The sequence below is a fragment of the Priapulus caudatus genome, unplaced genomic scaffold (genome assembly GCF_000485595.1).
Source record: "Priapulus caudatus unplaced genomic scaffold, Priapulus_caudatus-5.0.1 Scaffold435, whole genome shotgun sequence".
Taxonomy (NCBI): domain Eukaryota; kingdom Metazoa; phylum Priapulida; class Priapulimorpha; order Priapulimorphida; family Priapulidae; genus Priapulus; species Priapulus caudatus.
In genome coordinates this window covers 217,562-237,263 of record NW_014577496.1, presented here as the reverse complement: position 1 = coordinate 237,263, position 19,702 = coordinate 217,562, and the positions used below count along the sequence as shown (strand labels likewise).

The 19,702-nt window shown below is 45.3% G+C and overlaps 1 protein-coding gene across 1 annotated transcript in view; it reads right to left on the bottom strand.

Moving 5' to 3' along the window:
• The window catches only part of LOC106810356 (N-alpha-acetyltransferase 25, NatB auxiliary subunit-like), a gene marked incomplete at its 5' end in the record, with an annotated part of 43,191 nt that extends 25,188 nt beyond the window's left edge, over positions 1 to 18,003 (bottom strand). Inside the window, 20 exon segments of the mRNA XM_014813672.1 lie at positions 581 to 691; positions 1,458 to 1,627; positions 2,164 to 2,284; positions 2,510 to 2,722; positions 3,550 to 3,635; positions 3,638 to 3,664; positions 4,374 to 4,530; positions 9,929 to 9,976; positions 10,408 to 10,507; positions 11,843 to 11,906; positions 12,166 to 12,276; positions 13,129 to 13,354; positions 14,326 to 14,394; positions 14,866 to 15,148; positions 15,516 to 15,608; positions 16,014 to 16,137; positions 16,468 to 16,651; positions 16,855 to 17,048; positions 17,406 to 17,544; positions 17,918 to 18,003. Of these exon segments, the coding sequence (XP_014669158.1) occupies positions 581 to 691; positions 1,458 to 1,627; positions 2,164 to 2,284; positions 2,510 to 2,722; positions 3,550 to 3,635; positions 3,638 to 3,664; positions 4,374 to 4,530; positions 9,929 to 9,976; positions 10,408 to 10,507; positions 11,843 to 11,906; positions 12,166 to 12,276; positions 13,129 to 13,354; positions 14,326 to 14,394; positions 14,866 to 15,148; positions 15,516 to 15,608; positions 16,014 to 16,137; positions 16,468 to 16,651; positions 16,855 to 17,048; positions 17,406 to 17,544; positions 17,918 to 18,003 (2,606 nt within the window).
• Positions 18,004 to 19,702: the final 1,699 nt, after the last annotated feature.

The following is a 19,702-nucleotide window of genomic DNA, read 5'->3' as shown; positions in this document are numbered from 1 at the left end:
AGTCTGTGGTTAGTATGTGGGAGTCTGTGATTAGTACGTGGGAGTCTGTGATTAGTATGTGGGAGTCTGTGGTTAGTATGTGGGAGTCTGTGGTTAGTATGTGGGAGTCTGTGATTAGTATGTGAGAGTCTGTGGTTAGTATGTGGGAGTCTGTGATTAGTATGTGGGAGTCTGTGGTTAGTATGTGGGAGTCTGTGGTTAGTACGTGGGAGTCTGTACATGTACGTGGCGGTCCTTGTATTTTGACAGACTGTAAATTAACTGCTAATTTGGTCCGTTATGGTCCGTGTCTCTCCGTGTGTTTTGCGCTATTAATGCGTTTAATCACTGTTTTATCCGTTTATCGCATTTCGTAGTGGAACACATAGTGGAGCACGTGAAAATATAGCTTATCTCAGTTAGATCCAAAATACGTTATATATACTTACACTGACGAAATCTTCGTCCATCTCTCCGATAGACTTCCTCAGGTCTGATGTTAATGAGATTTAAAAAAACTTTATTTTCATGTGAACTATAGAGATCCGAACTATAAAAATTATTCAATCATTTAGTGGAGCACGCCTCGGAGTGTACGTACCACGTGCAATGCTGCCTCTTTCTTCTTTTTACTCTTCTTCCCCAAAATTGGCTTCATCGGCTGGAGTAGTTTGTCGCAGATTCCGATGAGGAGGCAACTGTGGGAGAGCGTCTGCAACATAACAAACGCCAGAGAACAATTAGAGAACAACGATGAGCGTTAACAAACTATTAAACAAGCTATGAGAATAACTACTAAAGAACACTGACGAGCGTTAACAAACAGAGATGTTAGGATAACGAATGCGAGAGACCTATTAGAGAACAACGACGAGCGTTAACAAACAGAGATGTTAGGATAACGAACTGAGATATTAGATACTGAGCACATGTTCAATAAGAACAAGACAAAACAGTGACGTTTCCACTCGTGTAGCTGGGCTCGTTGTAAAAACAACTTGAGCAACTAGCCGTAGTAGTAGCTCACTACAGAATACAGAGTAGTACCCCTCTACACACACAGAACCAGAGAGAACAAACAGAGAAGAAACTGGAACGGAACTAGAACAGATTGCAGAATCCGGACACAGAACAACGGAACGTGCCGCCTCAGAAGAGCTTTAGAGTTCATCCGCTAAATTGAAAATAGAAGCAACCGTAAAGCCGAAAATTGAAAGTCAAACCGTCTAAACACCCCAGCCATACCACGCTCGCACCTCCCACCATCCCACCTGCCCACGGGTTGACTCGCAATTTTCGGCTGTACAGTTGCTTCTATTTTCAATTTAGCGGATGAACCCTAAAGCTCTTCCGAGGCGGCACGTTCCGTTGTTCTGTGTCCGGCTACGGCGATCTGCTCTAGTTCCATTCCAGTTCCTTCTCTGTTTGTTTTCTATCGTATCACCCCCCCCCCACGTCCCCGCTCGCGCGCCACGTACCTCCGTCGCGAGCACGATCTGCGTGAGCGCCGCGGCGTTGACCTGCTGGTGTCCGTTCTGCTGTGGAGCTGCGGAGGCGGCGAATCCCTCGCTCACACGCTCCCCGATCGTCTGCCAGTGCTGCTCGAGCTGCTGAGCGAGCGCGCCCAGCCGTCCGTCATCCTGCTCTCCTGCCAAGCAGACGACATGAGGGAAGGTGAGTGGCAGTAAGTAGACGCTAGGTTAGTAGTAGTTACAGCAAAGTAGCTCTGTGCTATGTTAGTAATAGTAACAGCAAAGTAGCAGTAGCTCTGTGCTATGTAAGTAGTAGTAACGGCAAGCAAAAGCATAGTAGGTAAGAAGCAAGCACAGTGGACCCCCGAGATACGAATTTAATTCGTTCCACAGATTTGTTCGTATCTCGAAAAATTCGTATGCCGAGTTCGTATCTCGGGGGTCCACTGTATCAGTAAGTCTGTGCTATGTGAATTGATTATGCCCATTTCGTGCAGTTGTTTCATACTCTATAATGAAGCAGGAGCTTAAAGACGCCTTCCCACATATACATATACACATATATAGGCAAGTACAAACGTGCAATGTTAAAATAATTCATTTTTGCCTGATTTTATGTTTGTCGCTTGAAATCTCGAGGGAAGGCACCTTTAAAGAAATATAATCTGGTAGGTTCTTTTGGATCTCTCAGGGGATTGGTGGCATGACTGACCTATTCTTTCTTGCTGCTGCTGGTAAGAGTGAACGAGCTTTAGTAAGCATATCAAGGTAATGCTGTGCTGTCCCGTCATATATGGATGGATGAGTGTACTGAATGGACCCTGTAGTGGATACTGAAACACATAATAATATTGAAACTGTTATAATACCATTAAGGATTCAAAATTTTTAAACCTCTCAACCAGAGCAACGAGCAAAATTCGAACACATTTTACTTCGTACACAAATAAACAATGTAAGAACCAAAACGCAACCACGGAAGTAATTCACTTGTTAGATTTGCTCAGCCTACCACAGTAGCGAGTCTGCGTGATACACCGATTCAACATTGCATCTACTTTTCTCTCGCAAGTGTGCTGATCGCTCAGATCTTTCAGGAGTTGCTCCAACTGACCGATCAGTGATTCCAGAAGCTCTGGCATGTTTTTCTTGTTACCATTAACAGCATGCAGTGCTAGCCCATCTGTGAGACTATCAGGCACTGACTGGCACATATGCATAGAGGCTGAAAATGCACGCAGCATGAAATTCCTGAGTTTCAGCCATTGGTACTGGAAGGCAAAAAGAAAACGCACCAGTGCCTTGATTAATTGCGTGATATTAAATTTAAAAAAAAAATAAATAAAGCAAACATCCGTCGTTAACGGTTAAATACTATATTCGGGAATCGGTAATCTATATTCTGTATTCGATTAAATCCAAGTAAACGGTTAAATTCTACTCGGTACATATCATCAGAAGTAGATAATAGAGAACTTCCCTATTATCTACTTCTGATATCATATAATCGGTACATATCATCGTTCTTTATCCTATAAACCAATGACTCAGTGGCAGTGGTATTTTTGTTCTCAAGAACGTCGTAACGAGATAGCTTTGAATGAATCGACGTGTGTCTTTAGGTACACGCGGGAGCGTATTTCTTTGGCTTAAGTGTGCCGCCGTAAATACGACGTGCGATATATACACGCAGGTACGTACGCGCGCACACAGAAAGAGAGGTGGATAACTAGAAAGAAAGGTGGATAACCAGAAAGAGAGGTGAATAACCAGAAAGAGAGGTAGATAACTAGAAGAGAGTGGATAACCTGAAAGAGAGGTGAATAACCAGAAAGAGAGTGGATAACCAGGAAAGAGAGGTGAATAACCAGAAAGAAGGTGGAAACCAGAAAGAGAGGTGGATAACCAGAAAGAGAGGGTGAGAATCATACTAGAAAGAGAGGTGGATAACCAGAAAGAAAGGTGGATAACCAGAAAGAAAGGTGGATAACCAGAAAGAGAGGTGGATAACCAGAAAGAGAGATGAATAACCAGAAGTGATCCTGCTTATTATCCTCCGAGATATGAGTGTACGCTGCTATGACGTATATGAACGTACCTGCTCGGAAAATGATTGCTGGCGTTGCTCCTCAGTCAGCCTGTGTTCGGGCGGATCCCAGCACAGCATCACGTCTAGATCTCTGTGTCGCGTAGATCTTCCCACTTTGTCTTGTCTGAAAAAAAACAGAATCGCTGAAATGTACGGGAATGTCCCCTCGTTTTTATTCCTTCTAATTTCTCTTCTCTCTTTCATTTCTATCACTTCTCTCTCTCTCTCTACCACTATCTTTCTATCAGTCTCCATCTCACCCATTGGTACTCACACACACGCACGCACGCACCCCCCCCACACACACACACATACACACATTGACAGCTCTTGCCAACCTCCTCCCATCAAATTCCCTCATTCCAGCTGTTTTCTGACTCCTTCCTTTACACCCAGCTCATCCTGAGCCCCCCCTCCCTAGCTCACCCCGGTCCCTGCACCACCACACTTAGTCTTGTCTAAGTTACAGCAACGTTTAAACCCCCACCTTCTCCAGCTCACCTTCCCCGTCTCCCTCCCCCCTCCATCTCACTGCCTCCACCTCTTCCTCCTCCTCCCTCCTCTCCCTCCCCTCCTCCTCCTCCTCTTTCCCCTCCCTCCTCCACCTCCACCTCCACCTCATCCCTCCTCCTCCTCTTCCTCTCCCTCCCGTCCTCCTCCCTCCTTTCTCCTCCTCCTCGCTCCTCCTCCCCTCCCTCCCACACCTCCACCTCATCCCTCCTCATTCTCTTCCTCCTCCTCCTCTTCCCCCCACCTCCACCTCCTCCCTCCTCCTCCTCCTCCTCCTCCTCCTCTCCCTTCCCCTCCGCCTCTCCTTCCCCCCGGCAGCTCACCATCCTCAGGGTCTATGTCCATGAAGCGAAGCAGCTTCTCCGCAGACGCGTGACTGCTGGTCTCCATCATCAGGTCTAGAACGAGCTTCTCAGCGGTGAAGACGGCAAACTGTAGCGAGTTGTTGAGGCGCTCGCGGAAGCGCACAAACTCCAGCACCTGCGAACAAACGATAGCGCGGGAGATCGTTAATCACCTACGAACCAAATGCTCCTCTTTCTGCTTCTCTCTGTTTATTTCTGTCTCACAACACAATCTCTCTCTCTATATCTTGCTATCTCTCTCGCTTTCTTTTCTCTCTCTCTCCGATAGACGGTCATGTATTAAAGGTCATGTACTCGCGTGAGTGGTGTGTGGGTCTCTCACTCTCTCACAGACACTCTCTCTCTCTCTCACTTTCTCTCACTCTCTCTCTCTCTCTCTCTCTCTCTCTCCTCTCTCTCTCTCCTTCTCTCTCTCTCTCTCTCTCTCCTCTCTCCTCTTTCTGCTCCTCCCTCCCTCCTCCCTGCGCACATGATTTTTACTACTAGGTCGGCCGGGTTACGGTCCAGCAAACCATTTTTTAGATCAGCCTGGTCCTTGCCGTACTTTTGTTGCAGGTAATCTTCGTCACCCGACTTTCGAGTGAGGTTACGCTATCCATCGAACAAAGGTAAATCGCCAGCACGCTCCGTCGTAAACAATTCAATGTCAATAATGTTTGCCACAAAAGCTGATGACAGATTTGCACAGAACCCCATTGATTTGCATCAATATAGCCAGTGGCGGATCTACGGGGGGGGGGGGGGGGTACAAGGTGTGCCTTCGGCACACTGGGGTGTGTAGGCAATCACCTCAGGTAAACCCCCACCTTAGTTCAAAACCTAGATATGCCGCACTGATTAGCAAACAACACCTGCAACAGCGTATCGCTTCAATAGTACCGGAAGTAATGTTGTTATTGTTTTTATCTAATAAACACTGAACCAACCTATTACTGTCTACGGATTTGCCTGAGATATCTTTACCGAAATGTATAAAGGGAAAAACGCCACACTATAGCGCTAATATACAAGAAAGCTATACATCTCAACAGAGACACTAAAACCGAACAACGAGCTTGAAGGTAACGTGCTGCTTTTGTTTCTCTGCTGAGGCCATTGGACGCGGTTATTTCAATATGCATCAATGGCAAAACATTTTCGGCGTGGTTTTCTTTTGCCGCATGATTCTTCGGGCAGAATTACATATCGCGCTTATTAATGTCATCAATCTGAATTCTAAGCGAGATCGGCTCGGCATATAGTAAGCTAATCTATAAATATTCCATGCAACGTAATTCTCAGTCATGCCCGCCCACCACGCGTAACAGTGCGGCGTAAAGGTATCTTAAAACCCCCCACTGATCACTGAGGTAGTCCAGTTTCTAACGTATCAGGACAAATTTTTCGGGCTTCGTGTGAATGGACCACGGATAGCTATACTCAAGTTTGAAACGCGTATACTATTCTGACCCTAAAAAGGTGCGTGTCGTGACGTACTCTCCGTAATAGCTATATCGCAGTTTCGTATGGCGTATATAGCGACGTGTGAACAATAACCGACTGTAGCTATACGGTATAAGGGCGCAGCAACATGCGGCAGATTATGAAATATAGCTAACTGCGGTCGACTTGTCCGACCAATGCATGTGCAGCCGTGTGCGGGGAATTTTCGTTGTGCATGTGCACGTGTGCGCGCAATGCGAGGCGCAACCCACGTGCGTACGTCACATCACAAACCAGATCAAGCTACCGCATTCCGCTTAACTTATAAGCCCAACCTCAACTAGCTGCTAGTACTATAGGCCCCATGCGGCAATGTACGGCGGGCTATAGTACTGAGAGTCTACTTCACCACAGAGTTGTCAATAACACCTGCCAGTAGCGGACCGCACGCGGCAACGTCGAGCATCTGCGTATTCAGTCACCGATTTCTATTCATTCAGCCTACATCATTGCTTATACTCCAGATTGCAATAGCGTAAAAAATAAAAGCAGAAGTTGAAGCAAGTATATCTAATGCACGTAGCAGAAGGCCATCGTCAGTGAAAGTAGATACAGAGTTTGAGGCGAGCGCGGACCGCTCAAGCGTCCCAACGATCGTGCATTCACCGGAGCGCGCCGCCAGGGAACAATCGCAGTGGAAAACGGCAGCGCTCGGTGGAAGAACGCGAACAGGTAACCAACGAACAGTGATCGTGAAGCCGATGACAAACCCATGTTTTCTCCCGGTTCGCAAATCGTTTATTTTGGTAAGCTATGTCACACGCGCCGCGGTGACTGCCAACGACTTCCGCTACCTGAGAACAACGATGGTCATCGCATATGCTTATATAGTCAACCTGTGATGTGGCAAGTAACTCTCCCATATAACAGGCCACCTGCCTTAATGAGAGGAACATTTATGGCGTTTCATGTTGACTGGCAGCTACATGGTTAAACCAATTTTTATAGAATCGACCAACTCTGTGCTATTCAATGGCTAACTTCGGTATTTCGCTTATGTGTCGTCTTATATAGTGTGCGTGAGAGATTACAATGGGTTCTTATTAACGATTGTATATCGTGTGTACATGAACCATGTTTATGATCGAAGTGTGGACTCGGATAGAGGTTTACTGCAACTCTGCGACACTAGTTATGTTCATATTATCAGAAGTAGATGGAAATTCCTATTATCTACTTTCTGATATTATGTTCAGGGCACGAAATTTAGATTTTTTGGAACCGGCCCACACAATAATTTACCAGCGTCATGACAAATGAACAATGTCATGGTTTCGACGCTTGCATTCGCGAATTTCAAAATTTAAAATGTGAAGAAGTTATGGTGTGATATCCTCAGGTAAAACAGTAAATTAATGTAAGGCTATTTGCTATAAAGAATGTTAGGCTATAAATAAGAAAATGTAGGTAATTCACTATTCACGTAACACGGCTGAAAGCCCCACCGACCTCGGAAGGACTTGGTTTGTTTTTGCCAGTGTTACCGACCCTCCAAATAACTTTCCCGGCATAATGCCGTGGCCGGTGCTAATTTCGCGCCCTGATGGCGACCTATCAACGCAGTCCCATCTGCTTTTAACAAGAAACAATAATAAAGACATAGTCTCCTTTCTAATGTAATAATACTCAGGAGGACTTTTACTTAAGTATCGGCACACTGCTACTGATCATGAGTAAAACTTTCGTGAGAAGGTCAACACTCATTATTAATAGCACGGGAAAATATCTTTTTTCTAGAAACGGAACTGGGTATACATATACTATACAGTCGCTATGACTATATTCGATTCCTACGCCACCAATGCGACTAAGTAAGCATGTGACGTTTATATTCAAAAGTGCGATCAGATGGCAAGAACCATTCTTTTAACTTTTTCGGTTAAAAATTCGATTTCAGGAGTCTAACTACGACGTTAATGGGGGAAATTGAGGTGTATATATATCATCAAGAGTCCATATAGAAGTCTCTATTATAGACTATTGATATCTCCTACGTTTTTAATAATATATAATATATATAGCAATTTTTGTGAAATCACTTCTCTGTAAAAATTACAAAGGCATGACGCAGTAACACTTTAGAGATATTAACGTTTCGGTTCAAGTAATAGTTCCACCTTCAGGAACCTAACTAATGATGTTAATGGGGGGGGGGGATAATATAAACTTTCGCTAAACAGGACCACACGACGAAGCCGTAAGAAGGTCAATTCAAAGGTCGGATGTTGCAGCGAGGTCGCCACGGCGACGTGGCCATTGCATCCTGAGGGAGGAGCTCGCCGGTGCCTCCCCGCCGTCCGCGCCGCCGCTCCCCGGATTCCCCGTTCTTCCGGACGTCACCCCGGGACGCGACAGCGCCGCGCGACTCAAGGAAACCTACGAGTGCGTCTTCAAGATGCTCATCTTCCTAAACTGCGCGGTCGCCGACGAGCGTGCGGGGGCGATGCCGGAAGGGTACGGAAAAGGGAAGTTCCCTATGGAGCGCGTGCGCCTGGAGGTAGATCGGCTGTTGACGAACGTGGCAGGGGCGTGCTTGACGGGGATGGGGAGCGTGCCGCACGTCGACACGAGCGGGCTGCAGCCGGAAGCGTGCGACAACGAGAGCGATCGCGTGCAGAGAGACTACGTGCTGACTCGCGACACCGCCGAGTGCCTCGACGCCGTGACGATCATCTACAAAGACATGTAGCGCGGTCGCCGTGGCGACGACAACAACGCGCGGAGGCGGCGGCTGCCATCGTTTGCTCTGATAGACGGTCATGTATTAAAGATGTACTCGCGCGTTTGTGCGTGCGTGAAGACGAAGACGTGTACGTACGTTTAGTACTGTGGCTGCGAAGGCAGGTATGGAGGAGTGGCGGGTCTAGAGTTCATGTTTACAGTCTTGCCATCGGCGGGGATGGATAAGTGGGAAGCATTTCGCAATCGTACGGCTGCTGTACATTTGTAATTATTTTAACGGATCTATCGGGCTATAAGGTGAATAAGAGGCGTCGTTTTTAGGGTGTAGTGAGTAGCACGCATCGCATCACATCTATATTTATAATAGCTTAACTCTACTATATTTATTGTTGTTATTAATATTATATCACTCATAATTTAAACACATGTATACTCATAACGCAGCCTATGATAAGCTAGTGTTCATAGTAGACCCTCAGTATTACGATTCGTCGTGCTCTCAATTGCCACCTTATATTAATATTGTGCAGCAGTAGGTGGCTTAAGAAGTATTTTCATTTCCTTTCATTTCTATTTCAAAGTACGCTTTTTTTAGCTATAGGTGATATTCATATTCCTGTTAGAACTTAAATAAACGTTTTTACGGTGACTGCATAATGCTGTATTGAGAAGTTTGTTGATATCTTGGTTTACCATCTAATCAGTAAACAAAATATGATTTGGTATATGGAGTCATTCATTCATACCTAGCACGGACCTTTGACCCCATGTCATAATATTGACAGCGATTGATATGGTATCAAACGTGGGCAGGTCAGGCACGTGCCAAACCTTTGCAGTGTGTACACGCTATCCCGCTCCAAATACGCGCTGGCCCGCAGCAATTTGGCCCAGCAAATGAAGGAGGGCCAGGCCCGCTTCGAAGCGTGCTAACTTGCGGCATACCAAATTAGCCCGATTTGAATGTGTCTGTACGCAATGTGGGGCCAGCCGTGCATCAGCTTTCGTAATACGCAACTTAGCCCGCTTCAAAGTTTTGTGTCTGTACGCTACGATTTGGCGCGCGCCAGTTTAATACAATCTCATATTTTGCAGTTTGTACGGGGTATTAGAGAGCATACTCATCTTACCAGAACAGGCCTGCCCGGTTCAAACAGAATAGAATCTTAACCAGCATACCCTCAGCATAACTCAGTAGGGACCTGAGTCTCTGCATATACTAATGCAACAGACTAGGATAATTCTTGGCAAGGAAGCAAGCCTCCCCGTATAAAACTCGAGTAGTTTCGTCAAAAATCTTCAGGTACTTATCTTGTCGACATGTTCAAGTAAACCTGAGCTGCACCTACCTTTGTAAACGAACCGTATTTGTATGCCGATATGATGTACTCGCTCGTCTGAAAAATATAAATTATCGATGGCTACGCAAACACAAGTATCAAGTATTCGACACACGCGCTAAATTTGACCCCTTTGTGAATCTACACCCGAATTAAGTAGTTAGGCAAACATTATTAGTATATATATATATCACTATACCTGGCTTTTATCAGCTCCCTTATTTCCATATTGTATCAATACATTCCCACTATCTCATTTGCTACACATTATTTTATCCAAAACATAACATACGTTTATCAATTACAATCCCAATATCACATTTGACTACTAGCCAATTATCATCAGCCTACAAAACCATTATACCGTTTCAGTTATTATCCCCCACCCCAAAAAGATAACAGTATTGCAGAAACTAATCAATAGTATCAAGTATCAATAGTAATCAATAATAGGCATCGACCAATAAATAAATGTATGTGACACTCACATCCCTGTAGTTGACGGAAAAGAACCGCAGCGCTTCGTTGACCGCCTGGTTGACAGCGGAGTAATGTCCGACCCTCAGTACGGGCCCTGTGTACATGTAGCTGCCAATAAGGTTAGCGAGGTTAAATTGACTACATCCCGAGTTTTCTATGGTGTATATTTGTAAAATTTGTGTTGCCATTTTTTTACATTAAAAGTAAGTACTAATGGGACTAAATGTATCGTCAAATTCTTACCTGATAAGATTGTTTCTCAACTAGTTAAAAATCTTAAATGAAAGTGTCAATGACACTGTAGCTCACCACAAAAAAGGACACAAATGACTGAGTGAGAAGAAGTCAGTTTTAATTGAGCAACCAGTGACGTACATTATAGAAACGAAGAGTATATATGGGAGAACTCCAATTATATACTCTTGATACTCTTTGTGATGGTAGATGGCGCTATACCTGCTTTGATGTTTCTTAGCGATGGCGTTCGAAATAAATAGGTTATGCTGCGTTCCGACATGTTTTGTAAAACTTTACTCTAATATAGACGTTTTATCGGCAGGGTGGAGAGGAAATACCAATTTTGCATTAAAGATATTGTCAATGAAATCTTGTACAACAAACCAGACTGTGACACCACAGACTGTTATTTGCGTGTCTATATAATATGCTATATAATTGCCAAAACCTACCTAATTTGCATAATATCAAAACCCCTGTAAGACGTTTTGGGGCCAGCCCTTATTCATACACATACCAAAAATGAGCAAAATCCGTTGAACCTGAACTGACTAATGGCAATTTCAATTTTTGCCAAAAAATTGGCGTGGCTCGAAAGTACGTCGACTGGCGTGCTCCAAAATAGGACGTTCAAACCTCTCCCATAGCAGTAACAACTATACCCAATTTCAAACATGTGGGTCAAACGGTTCCTGAGTTATCGTTGACCGTAGCCAAATGTTGACGGAAAGACGGACGAACGTACGACGGACGACGACTCATGGCAATAGCTCATCTTGACGATGTCAAGGTGAGCTAAAAAAAACCTAGACGATTTGATACTATGATCCTGGCTTGCTATGGGCTGTGTATGAGTCACGAGTGTATGTTTACATCGAACAATATAGTAAAATAGGAAGCATAATGCAGCAATTCAACCATAAAAAGTGAACAGAATTACTTACATTTTGTGAAAAAGCAGAAATATTTTTTTTAGTTTTACTATTTACGGTGACGTAATCACTTTGATCGAGTTACCATATAACGGGTCGTCACAGCCGGGACGTTTTACTCCCTGGCGTTGCCGATTTATCTTAGATTGCCAGTTAAACAATGAAGGTTTCGGTATAGATTCTGGTTGCATCAAGAGTAAGTAATCAGAAAATATTTATTTATGATTATTTACTTCTGGTTGCACCAATTCTATGGTTCGACGTTTGAACTCACCCTAAGGTATCCCATTGTATATGTCGAAGTTCCAATTGGATACCAACTGAAGGGCCATAAACACCTACGGAATGTACAGCGAGTAAATTTTTGAATGGGTAGGTTTGGCATATGCATGCATTTTCTACTTCTATAATACCTATTATTAGATACGGGACAGTTTTACAACTTCATTTTACAGCTGTACAGAATTTTACAGCTTCATTCCACATTACTCTGAAGTTCAAAAAACGTGGTGTTTCAGTATGCCTCAATACTTAGACAAAAATATTTTAGGAATGTGGCATATTTATTATAAATGGAATCACCAATAATATGCTCACCTAGAATGCTATAGAGTTTGATTAGCAGTAACTTCATGTGGAAGTTTGATGGACTCGACTTTAATGCAGTTTCAAGTAAGGCACACATCTTCCAAAGCTGCATATCTTCATCTACAACGAAAATAACATTGATAAATCCACTTTGCAATATGCATAACTACAGCTGAGAGGGTCTATGTCCACCGGGGTACTGCCGGAACGTACCCTGGGTACGGTCCGGTATACCGGAACGTACCCTGGTACTATCTAATATGCCGGACCATACCTCGCCTATTCCACTAACGCGTCTAGTGAGTCGCCTACGCTTACTCCCTAACCCGAACCCAACCCTAACCTTAATCCTAACCATATCAAATAGTGACCAGGGTACGTTCCGGCAGTACCCTGGGGGACATAGACCCTATGAGCATAACTACACCATGATGCATGCATACTGATGCATACCCATTAGCAGCATACATTCCTATACACAATACTCAACCCAACTTCTGGCTAACCCACCCATACCCACCTGACTGGCACCACACGTCGTATAGCATGTCATTGTGTACAGACATGATGCAGTAGTTGTCGCTGTACCCTCCCTCCCCCTACACACCCTCCTTCCCCTCCTCCCCCTACACACCCTCCTTCCCCCTACCTTCCCCTACACACCCTCCTCCCCCTCCCCCTACACACCCTCCTCCCCCCTACCTCCCCCCTACATCCACACCCACCTGACTGGCACCACACGTCGTAGAGCACGTGTACAGCCATGATGCAGTAGTCGTCGCTGTACCTCTCTCCCCCTACACACCCTCCTCCCCTCCCCCTCCCCCTCCCTCCTACACACCCTCCTCCTCCCTACATCCACACCCACCTGACTGGCACCACACGTCGTAGAGCACGTGTACAGCCATGATGCAGTAGTCGTCGCTGTACCTCTCTCCCCCTACACCTCCTCCTCCCTACATCCACACCCACCTGACTGGCACCACACGTCGTAGAGCACGTGTACAGCCATGATGCAGTAGTCGTCGCTGTACTGCATGTCGGTGGAGAGGAGGTCGTGGCCGAGAGAGAGACCCTCGCGGTGCCTCGCTGTCAGCTCTTCCGCTAGCGAGCGCCGCTCCGCGTCCGTGCGCACGTGCGCGTCGCCAAGGCGACGGCAGACGCGCAGCCAGCACACGTGCCTCTGCATTGCGCGCGCCTGCAAAGCAAGCAAGGCCACAATTAAAATTATGTTTGTTTGCCCTCACCCGACCCACGCTGAAAAGTTTAGGTAAGTATTGGGCGTGCGACAGTGCATCATGCAAGAAGGGGAAGGGTTCAAAACACGGGTGTGCCTAGAACGAAGTGGAGGGTTCGATAATAATTGGGTGTGAATGTTATTGCATATATTTGTTTAATAACATTTGGTGTTTTAGTTTTCAAACAAAACAGCGATCGAAAAACCACAAAAAGAATTTACACGTACCGTAAACGTTTTGACATACTGCAGCAATCACTGCCGTTATCGTCTAAACGTTTATGGTACGTTTAAATTCTTGTTTGGTTAAAAAGAACTTATTGGATTATCACAAACAGATGAACTTAATTAACAATGTGTTCCAAGCCAGTTGTAACATTTGAAACTGTCCTTGCACCTACTGAACCCATGTTACTGTAAATAAACACTTGGCAGACTGACACTAGTGTCAAGGCACTAGCGAAAATTCAAAATGTTAGTAATGCAGAAATCCTGCCAATGGGACGAAAGTTGGCAAGCAGGCAGTTTTAAATTATAATCCAGGGTGCGAAATTAATGTGAGTCCGGAGTCAAATACTCCCTAATTTACTGTCGGACTCCCTGATTTGACATATGCAGGAGTCCGTGTGACTCCCTGAAAATTCTGCTATAGTAACTAGTTCGTTCCAGAGCACGGCCTCGCGGAATTGTCAATTTTTTCAGCAAATGTCCAAAGGAAATTTGACAGACGTGCAACCGCATAAATCTTCAAAATAAGCACATGCGTTATTGTTAATATCTTTATTTTTGAACTTCAGACTGCGGACTCCCTCATTTTGCTGCGGACTCCTGTCTTTTTGAGGGCGTTGCACTCCCTTGTGCAAAAGTTAATTTCTACCCCTGTTAAATATATTTGACTTTAATCGATTTATCGATATATCAGTTCAACTTACACCGCTCGCAAACCACTCCCTCTCACCACTTTCTCCAAACTTCATCGTTTCTCTAATCTCTGCCAGAAACTGTAAACAAAGTAAGAAGAACAATGCAATAGAATATACGAAATAGTTCACGCATTTGGACCGTTTGCAATATGATAACGCAGCCGTTTCAACATAGAATCATCTTTTAACACAGATGGTATCAAATTTGTATTCCAGCTACACTCTCCTCTCAATGTCATTGCCGCATAGCAGTCAGAAGTAACAACTTGATATCTAAATATTCCAAATCACATCCAAGATAATAATCTCTGAATATATCTGATAATTATCTCTCTCTCTCTCTACATCAAACATAAGGGAATTTCTGAAGAAACAGTGGGGAGCCGCACAAAAGGAGATTGTCTCTCTCTCACACACACCTGCCTCAAAATCTAAATATTCCAAACTATACCCAAGATAATAACTAAACATAATAACTGAAGATACAACAATTTCTGAACAGATTTGAAAGGCCGCACAGAAGGAGATTCGTCCATCTCGCTCACACACCTGTTGACTGCCCGCCCCGATCAGATCCAGGTATTCCGCGAGGTCTGAGTAACAGCAAGCCTTGTCACCGAATATCTCAAAGTACTGCAGCAGCAGCTGCTGCGGCACTAGCCTCTCCGACGCCTCGTCTTTCCCCCGGGCCCTCAGGAGCCTCAGCAGCTCAAGCTGCGCTAGGTAGGGGCCGCGTAGCCTTTTGGAAGGTTGGATGTCTTCGGTTGCGGCCAGCCCGCCGACAAAATTCAGTGCCATGTCGACAGTGTAGTCGCAGGCCGGCATGTCGGCTCTGAAATCACACGCCCGCATACGTCACTGCCACGTGCGAGATTTCCGACTGAGATTTATTATATTTTTCAGGCATGTCGGCTCACACGCCCCCGTCGTCGCACCAGAGTTTCTACGAAGCTGCGCCATCTAGCGAAAAATTCTGAATCCAACGGTTTGAGGGTCCGTCAAATTCTAATCATAAGACTTCAAGCAACTTTCGTCAACTTTCGAGATTCGAGCTTTCGGGCTTTCGAGCAACTTTCGCCGATCAACCAAGTTTTACGTTAGTTCGCTTTGCGATTGCCTACAGCTGAGTATTATAATGCAATATTTAAAGGTCAAAGCATCGAACTGTTGCATCAAAATGGTAGAGAGAAATCACAAACCCGTTTTCAAAGCCTGTTTCTGGCTGCCACCCACTGTCTACGAGAGCAAACATCGACTTGAAATATTCTGCGTAGTGCTGCCACTGATCTGAACTGTATATGAATAAAAAATTTCAATCGATTAGACGCGCAATACATAGGTAGGTATTGGAAGATTGGATCTATCTGGGTTAATTGACTGATAATCATCAGTCAGCTTTGAGAAAGCCTCCTGATAGGAGACGAAACGTCAGCTGTACGTTTTCTATCTTCACGGTTGAGTAACAATTAACCCAGATAGATCTATTATTCTACCAACCGAATGAACTTATTTAATGAGGTATTGGGAGAATTGACTGTTATAGATTTTGTTATAGAGTTGACTGTTATAGATTTTGTTATAGAGTTGACTGTCCGAAGTATTGGGAAAGCTAACGTTACTGGGATATTTGTATAATATTACCAGACGTGGTCATCGAATCAGATGTTGAGCTCGCTACAACTACGGGCCATACTCACTCTTCATTGATCAACTGCTTGTATGCGGAGTTGGCTTCCTGCCACTGTTCCAGCTTCATCCACAGCTCCGCCCGCTTTGTGTGTCGAAAGCTCCACTTGGAATTGGCAGTGACTTTGAACACGGCTGCAAACAAAACATGGGCTATTCACCTCGCGACCTTCACCTCGCGACCTTCACCTTGCGCCACTGTGCCTCTTATGTATAAGAAACCCTGATAAGTAAGTAAAGTATGTACCGTATATGATCGCGTAATAACCGCGGGCGCCTATAAGCCGCACCTCAATTTGAATCGGGTAACCAAGTATTGCGCCTAGTATATTTCCCCTCACGGTATATGGCGCACTTATAAACCGCAGAGCAAATACAGGGTTGAAATCTGAGGCCAAATTTGCGGTTATTACGCGAGTATATACGGTAAGTACATGATCGCTAACGTCACGCGCGCCGCGTTACCTCCGAGCGGTCCCTCCAGCACGTGCAGCGCCTCCTGGTGTTTGGACGCCATCTCGAGCACGTTCAGGTAGAGCTGCACCTCGGTCTCAGCCTCGACCTTCTCCTCCTTCACGAACTTCTGCAGCATGCGCTCGGCGAGAGGGAGGTACATCTTGCACGCGAGGCTGTTCTCCGACGTGTGCGCCTGTCGGTGCGGAGACGGTGAGAACGTGCGGCGATGCACAGGTGGCAGCACCGTGCGGAGACGGTGAGAACGCGCGGCGATGCACAGGTGGCAGCACCGTGCGGACGGTGAGAACGCGCGAGCGGCGTGATACCGACACCCTTAACTAAATCGATTTAAAACCGATATTTGAATTTGCCTCCTAACAACCGACGCACACATACCTGCATGATAATGCTCATGACAGCCCAGAAGTAGTAGGGGTTTTTCGGAGCGATCTTGTATAGTGCCATGGCAGTTTGCTGCTGCTTCTTGTAGTTTCCGCAGCGCACGTACGCCATGAAGAGGTGAGATAGAAACTCCTCGTTCGTCGGTTCCCGCTTCGCCGCATTGTCGTACGCGTCCGCTATCAACTCGGCTGCAAAAATATTTTTTTCATTCATTTTTTTTCATTTAAAGTGATTACGTCACTGTAAATACTATAAAAACTTTTTATGGTTAAATTGCTGTATTATACTTTCCATTTTACTATATTGTTTGATGTAAACATACACTCGTGGAGTCGTGTATGACATCATTATACAGCTGAACTAACACTCTTTATTGTTTTCCACTTTCGAGCTCCGCATGGAAGCACGTGATGTTGCTACAAGTATAACGAATAGCACCGAATCTCGCACTTGGTTGGAGCAGAGTTCATTACAGTGGGCAGCTTGGAAAGGCTTGACCGACGGAGGGTATAAATGATGCGTACACACAACATGGTAGCACTTACGTTTTTGTAGTTCCCGGTAACAAATGGTCATGGCTTGCAACGTTGGATCATCGGTAGGACGCAGTACGTGAACCTCCTCTAATAGATTGACGCAATTGTCTTTGCGATCCAAACGCAGCAACGCTAACGCTTTTAACACCTGTGACAAACGGATAATTTATTACACGTTAACTTTCTTAATTGATTGCGTGCTTTGTTGAATTTTCCCTCGTGCCTTTCATGTAGTGGCATATGTCACCAAAAAGGAAATTGCAGAAAATTTACATTTATTTACAATTATTTATCAGGTATTATATAATATATAGACACAATTGCCTCGATAAAGCTGTGCTTCTCAAATAATTATGAAGTGTTACCATGGTTACCAATCTATACTGTGCCATATATGTTCATGAAATGCATACATAATTTTATGCTAAAACTAATCTGTAGATAGCAGAATTGTATTGCAACGAAGAAAACGATTCAAGAATCTAAATATGAATGGCTCTTGTCATCTGCATATATCTGACCTTGGCACAGTGAAACTCTTTCTGCTTTTTCATCAACTTGTCCGCTTCTTGGACAGCCTTTTTATTATTTCCATTGTCTAAGCAATCTGAAATTTGTGAAAAGTATAGGTTATATAAATTGTGCGCAGTATGTGTTGTCTGTGTGCGAGTGCGCATGCTTGCGTGGGTGCTTACAATATGCGTGACCGTGTGTACGTGTCTGGCTGTGTGTAGGTTCTTACAGCATGCGTGTCTGTGTGCATACACGTGTCTGCATAAGTGCTTGCAGCGTGCTTGTCTGTCTCCGCGTGCATACATAATATGTGCCCGTGTGCATATGTACGTGTCCGCCTGTGTATGTGCACACAGCATGTGCCTCTGTGTTCATGTGAATGTATGTGCCTGCATGCATGAGCCTGTGTCTGCGTGCGTACGTATGTGCCTGCGTGGGTGCATACAGCATGTGTCTGTGTCCGCGTGCGTGCGTATGTGCCTGCGTGGGTGCATACAGCATGTGTCTGTGTCCGCGTGCGTGCGTATGTGCCTGCGTGGGTGCATATGTTGTGCCCAAACTTGGAATCTTGCACAAACCGTACTTGTTCCGAGACATTAAAATCTGCTGAGTAACCCTCCATGGGGGCCGCCATCTTTGCATCAAGCGAGCGCACAGCGAGCGCTCGTGTGTCGTTCAGGAGGCGCTGCGTTCGTTCATCGAGCGTTCGCATCGAGCGCTCGCTCTCCTGAACACGCCTCGGATTAGATACAATAATGTAACCCAAACCCAAGAGGATAGGGTTACAAAGCCTCCCTATCCTTTTGTGCGGAGGAATGCCCGAGTGAATCACTCGGGCCGGTTTGCTGGTGCGTTTTCAGAGACTAGAACTTCCAAACTGGGTTTATTCTCAACACGAACCTTTCTCCGCTATCTGGGAACTTACTATGTATCGCAATACTCTGTATTAAACTAATATAACCTGTTACAAAAATTCCAAGTGACGAGCGCGCGAATATACTGAGCGCCATTTCTGTTGACCTGTGACATACGCATTTCCAATGCCATAGCGATCGGCAAAGCGCAGCGCCCTCCGATTGGTCGGTGAATCCGCTCTTCAAACCGAAGTACGTCACAGGTCAACAGAAATGGCGCTCAGTATATTCGATCCTCGCGCGCTCGTCACTTCGAATTTTATAACAGGTTATATTAGTTTAATACAAAATATTGCGATACATAGCAGGGTTCTCCCCAGGATGAAATTCTAACAGGGGGGAGGGGAGGGGATGGGGAGGGGAAGGGGAAAACTAGGGGAGGGGGGAGGGGGAAACTAGGGGGGTCGGGGGGCGTGTATTTTTACCGTACGACTAATTAATGCGTAAATCGCCACCACACATAGGCGGTATTTGGGGTTCTTGTATATATAAGATAGCCGAGTCGGTGTACAGTTAGTGACAGGTTAACTTTGCATTGTCAGTTAACTTGTGTACTGTCTTCAGTACATGCGTGGTACGGTAAAAATACACGCGTCGGATGTCCTGGTCGAACGGCAATTCTTGACGATCGATTCCCGCGCTGGAAACTTTTATTGTGGTGGAATTTAAACGCGGGCCGCAACGATTCAAACAGGGGAAGTTTCCCCAAACGGGGCGCAACGATTCAAACAGGGGGAGTTTTCCCAAGGCTGTTGACCTCCATGCGACGTACCAGTCGCCGTTATTTTTCTCTTAAATCACGTACTGACGGTTACTGACGCCGGATTGGTTGAGCTTGTTTTCTTCGAAATTAGATAGCACAATCCCAAAATTTCAATT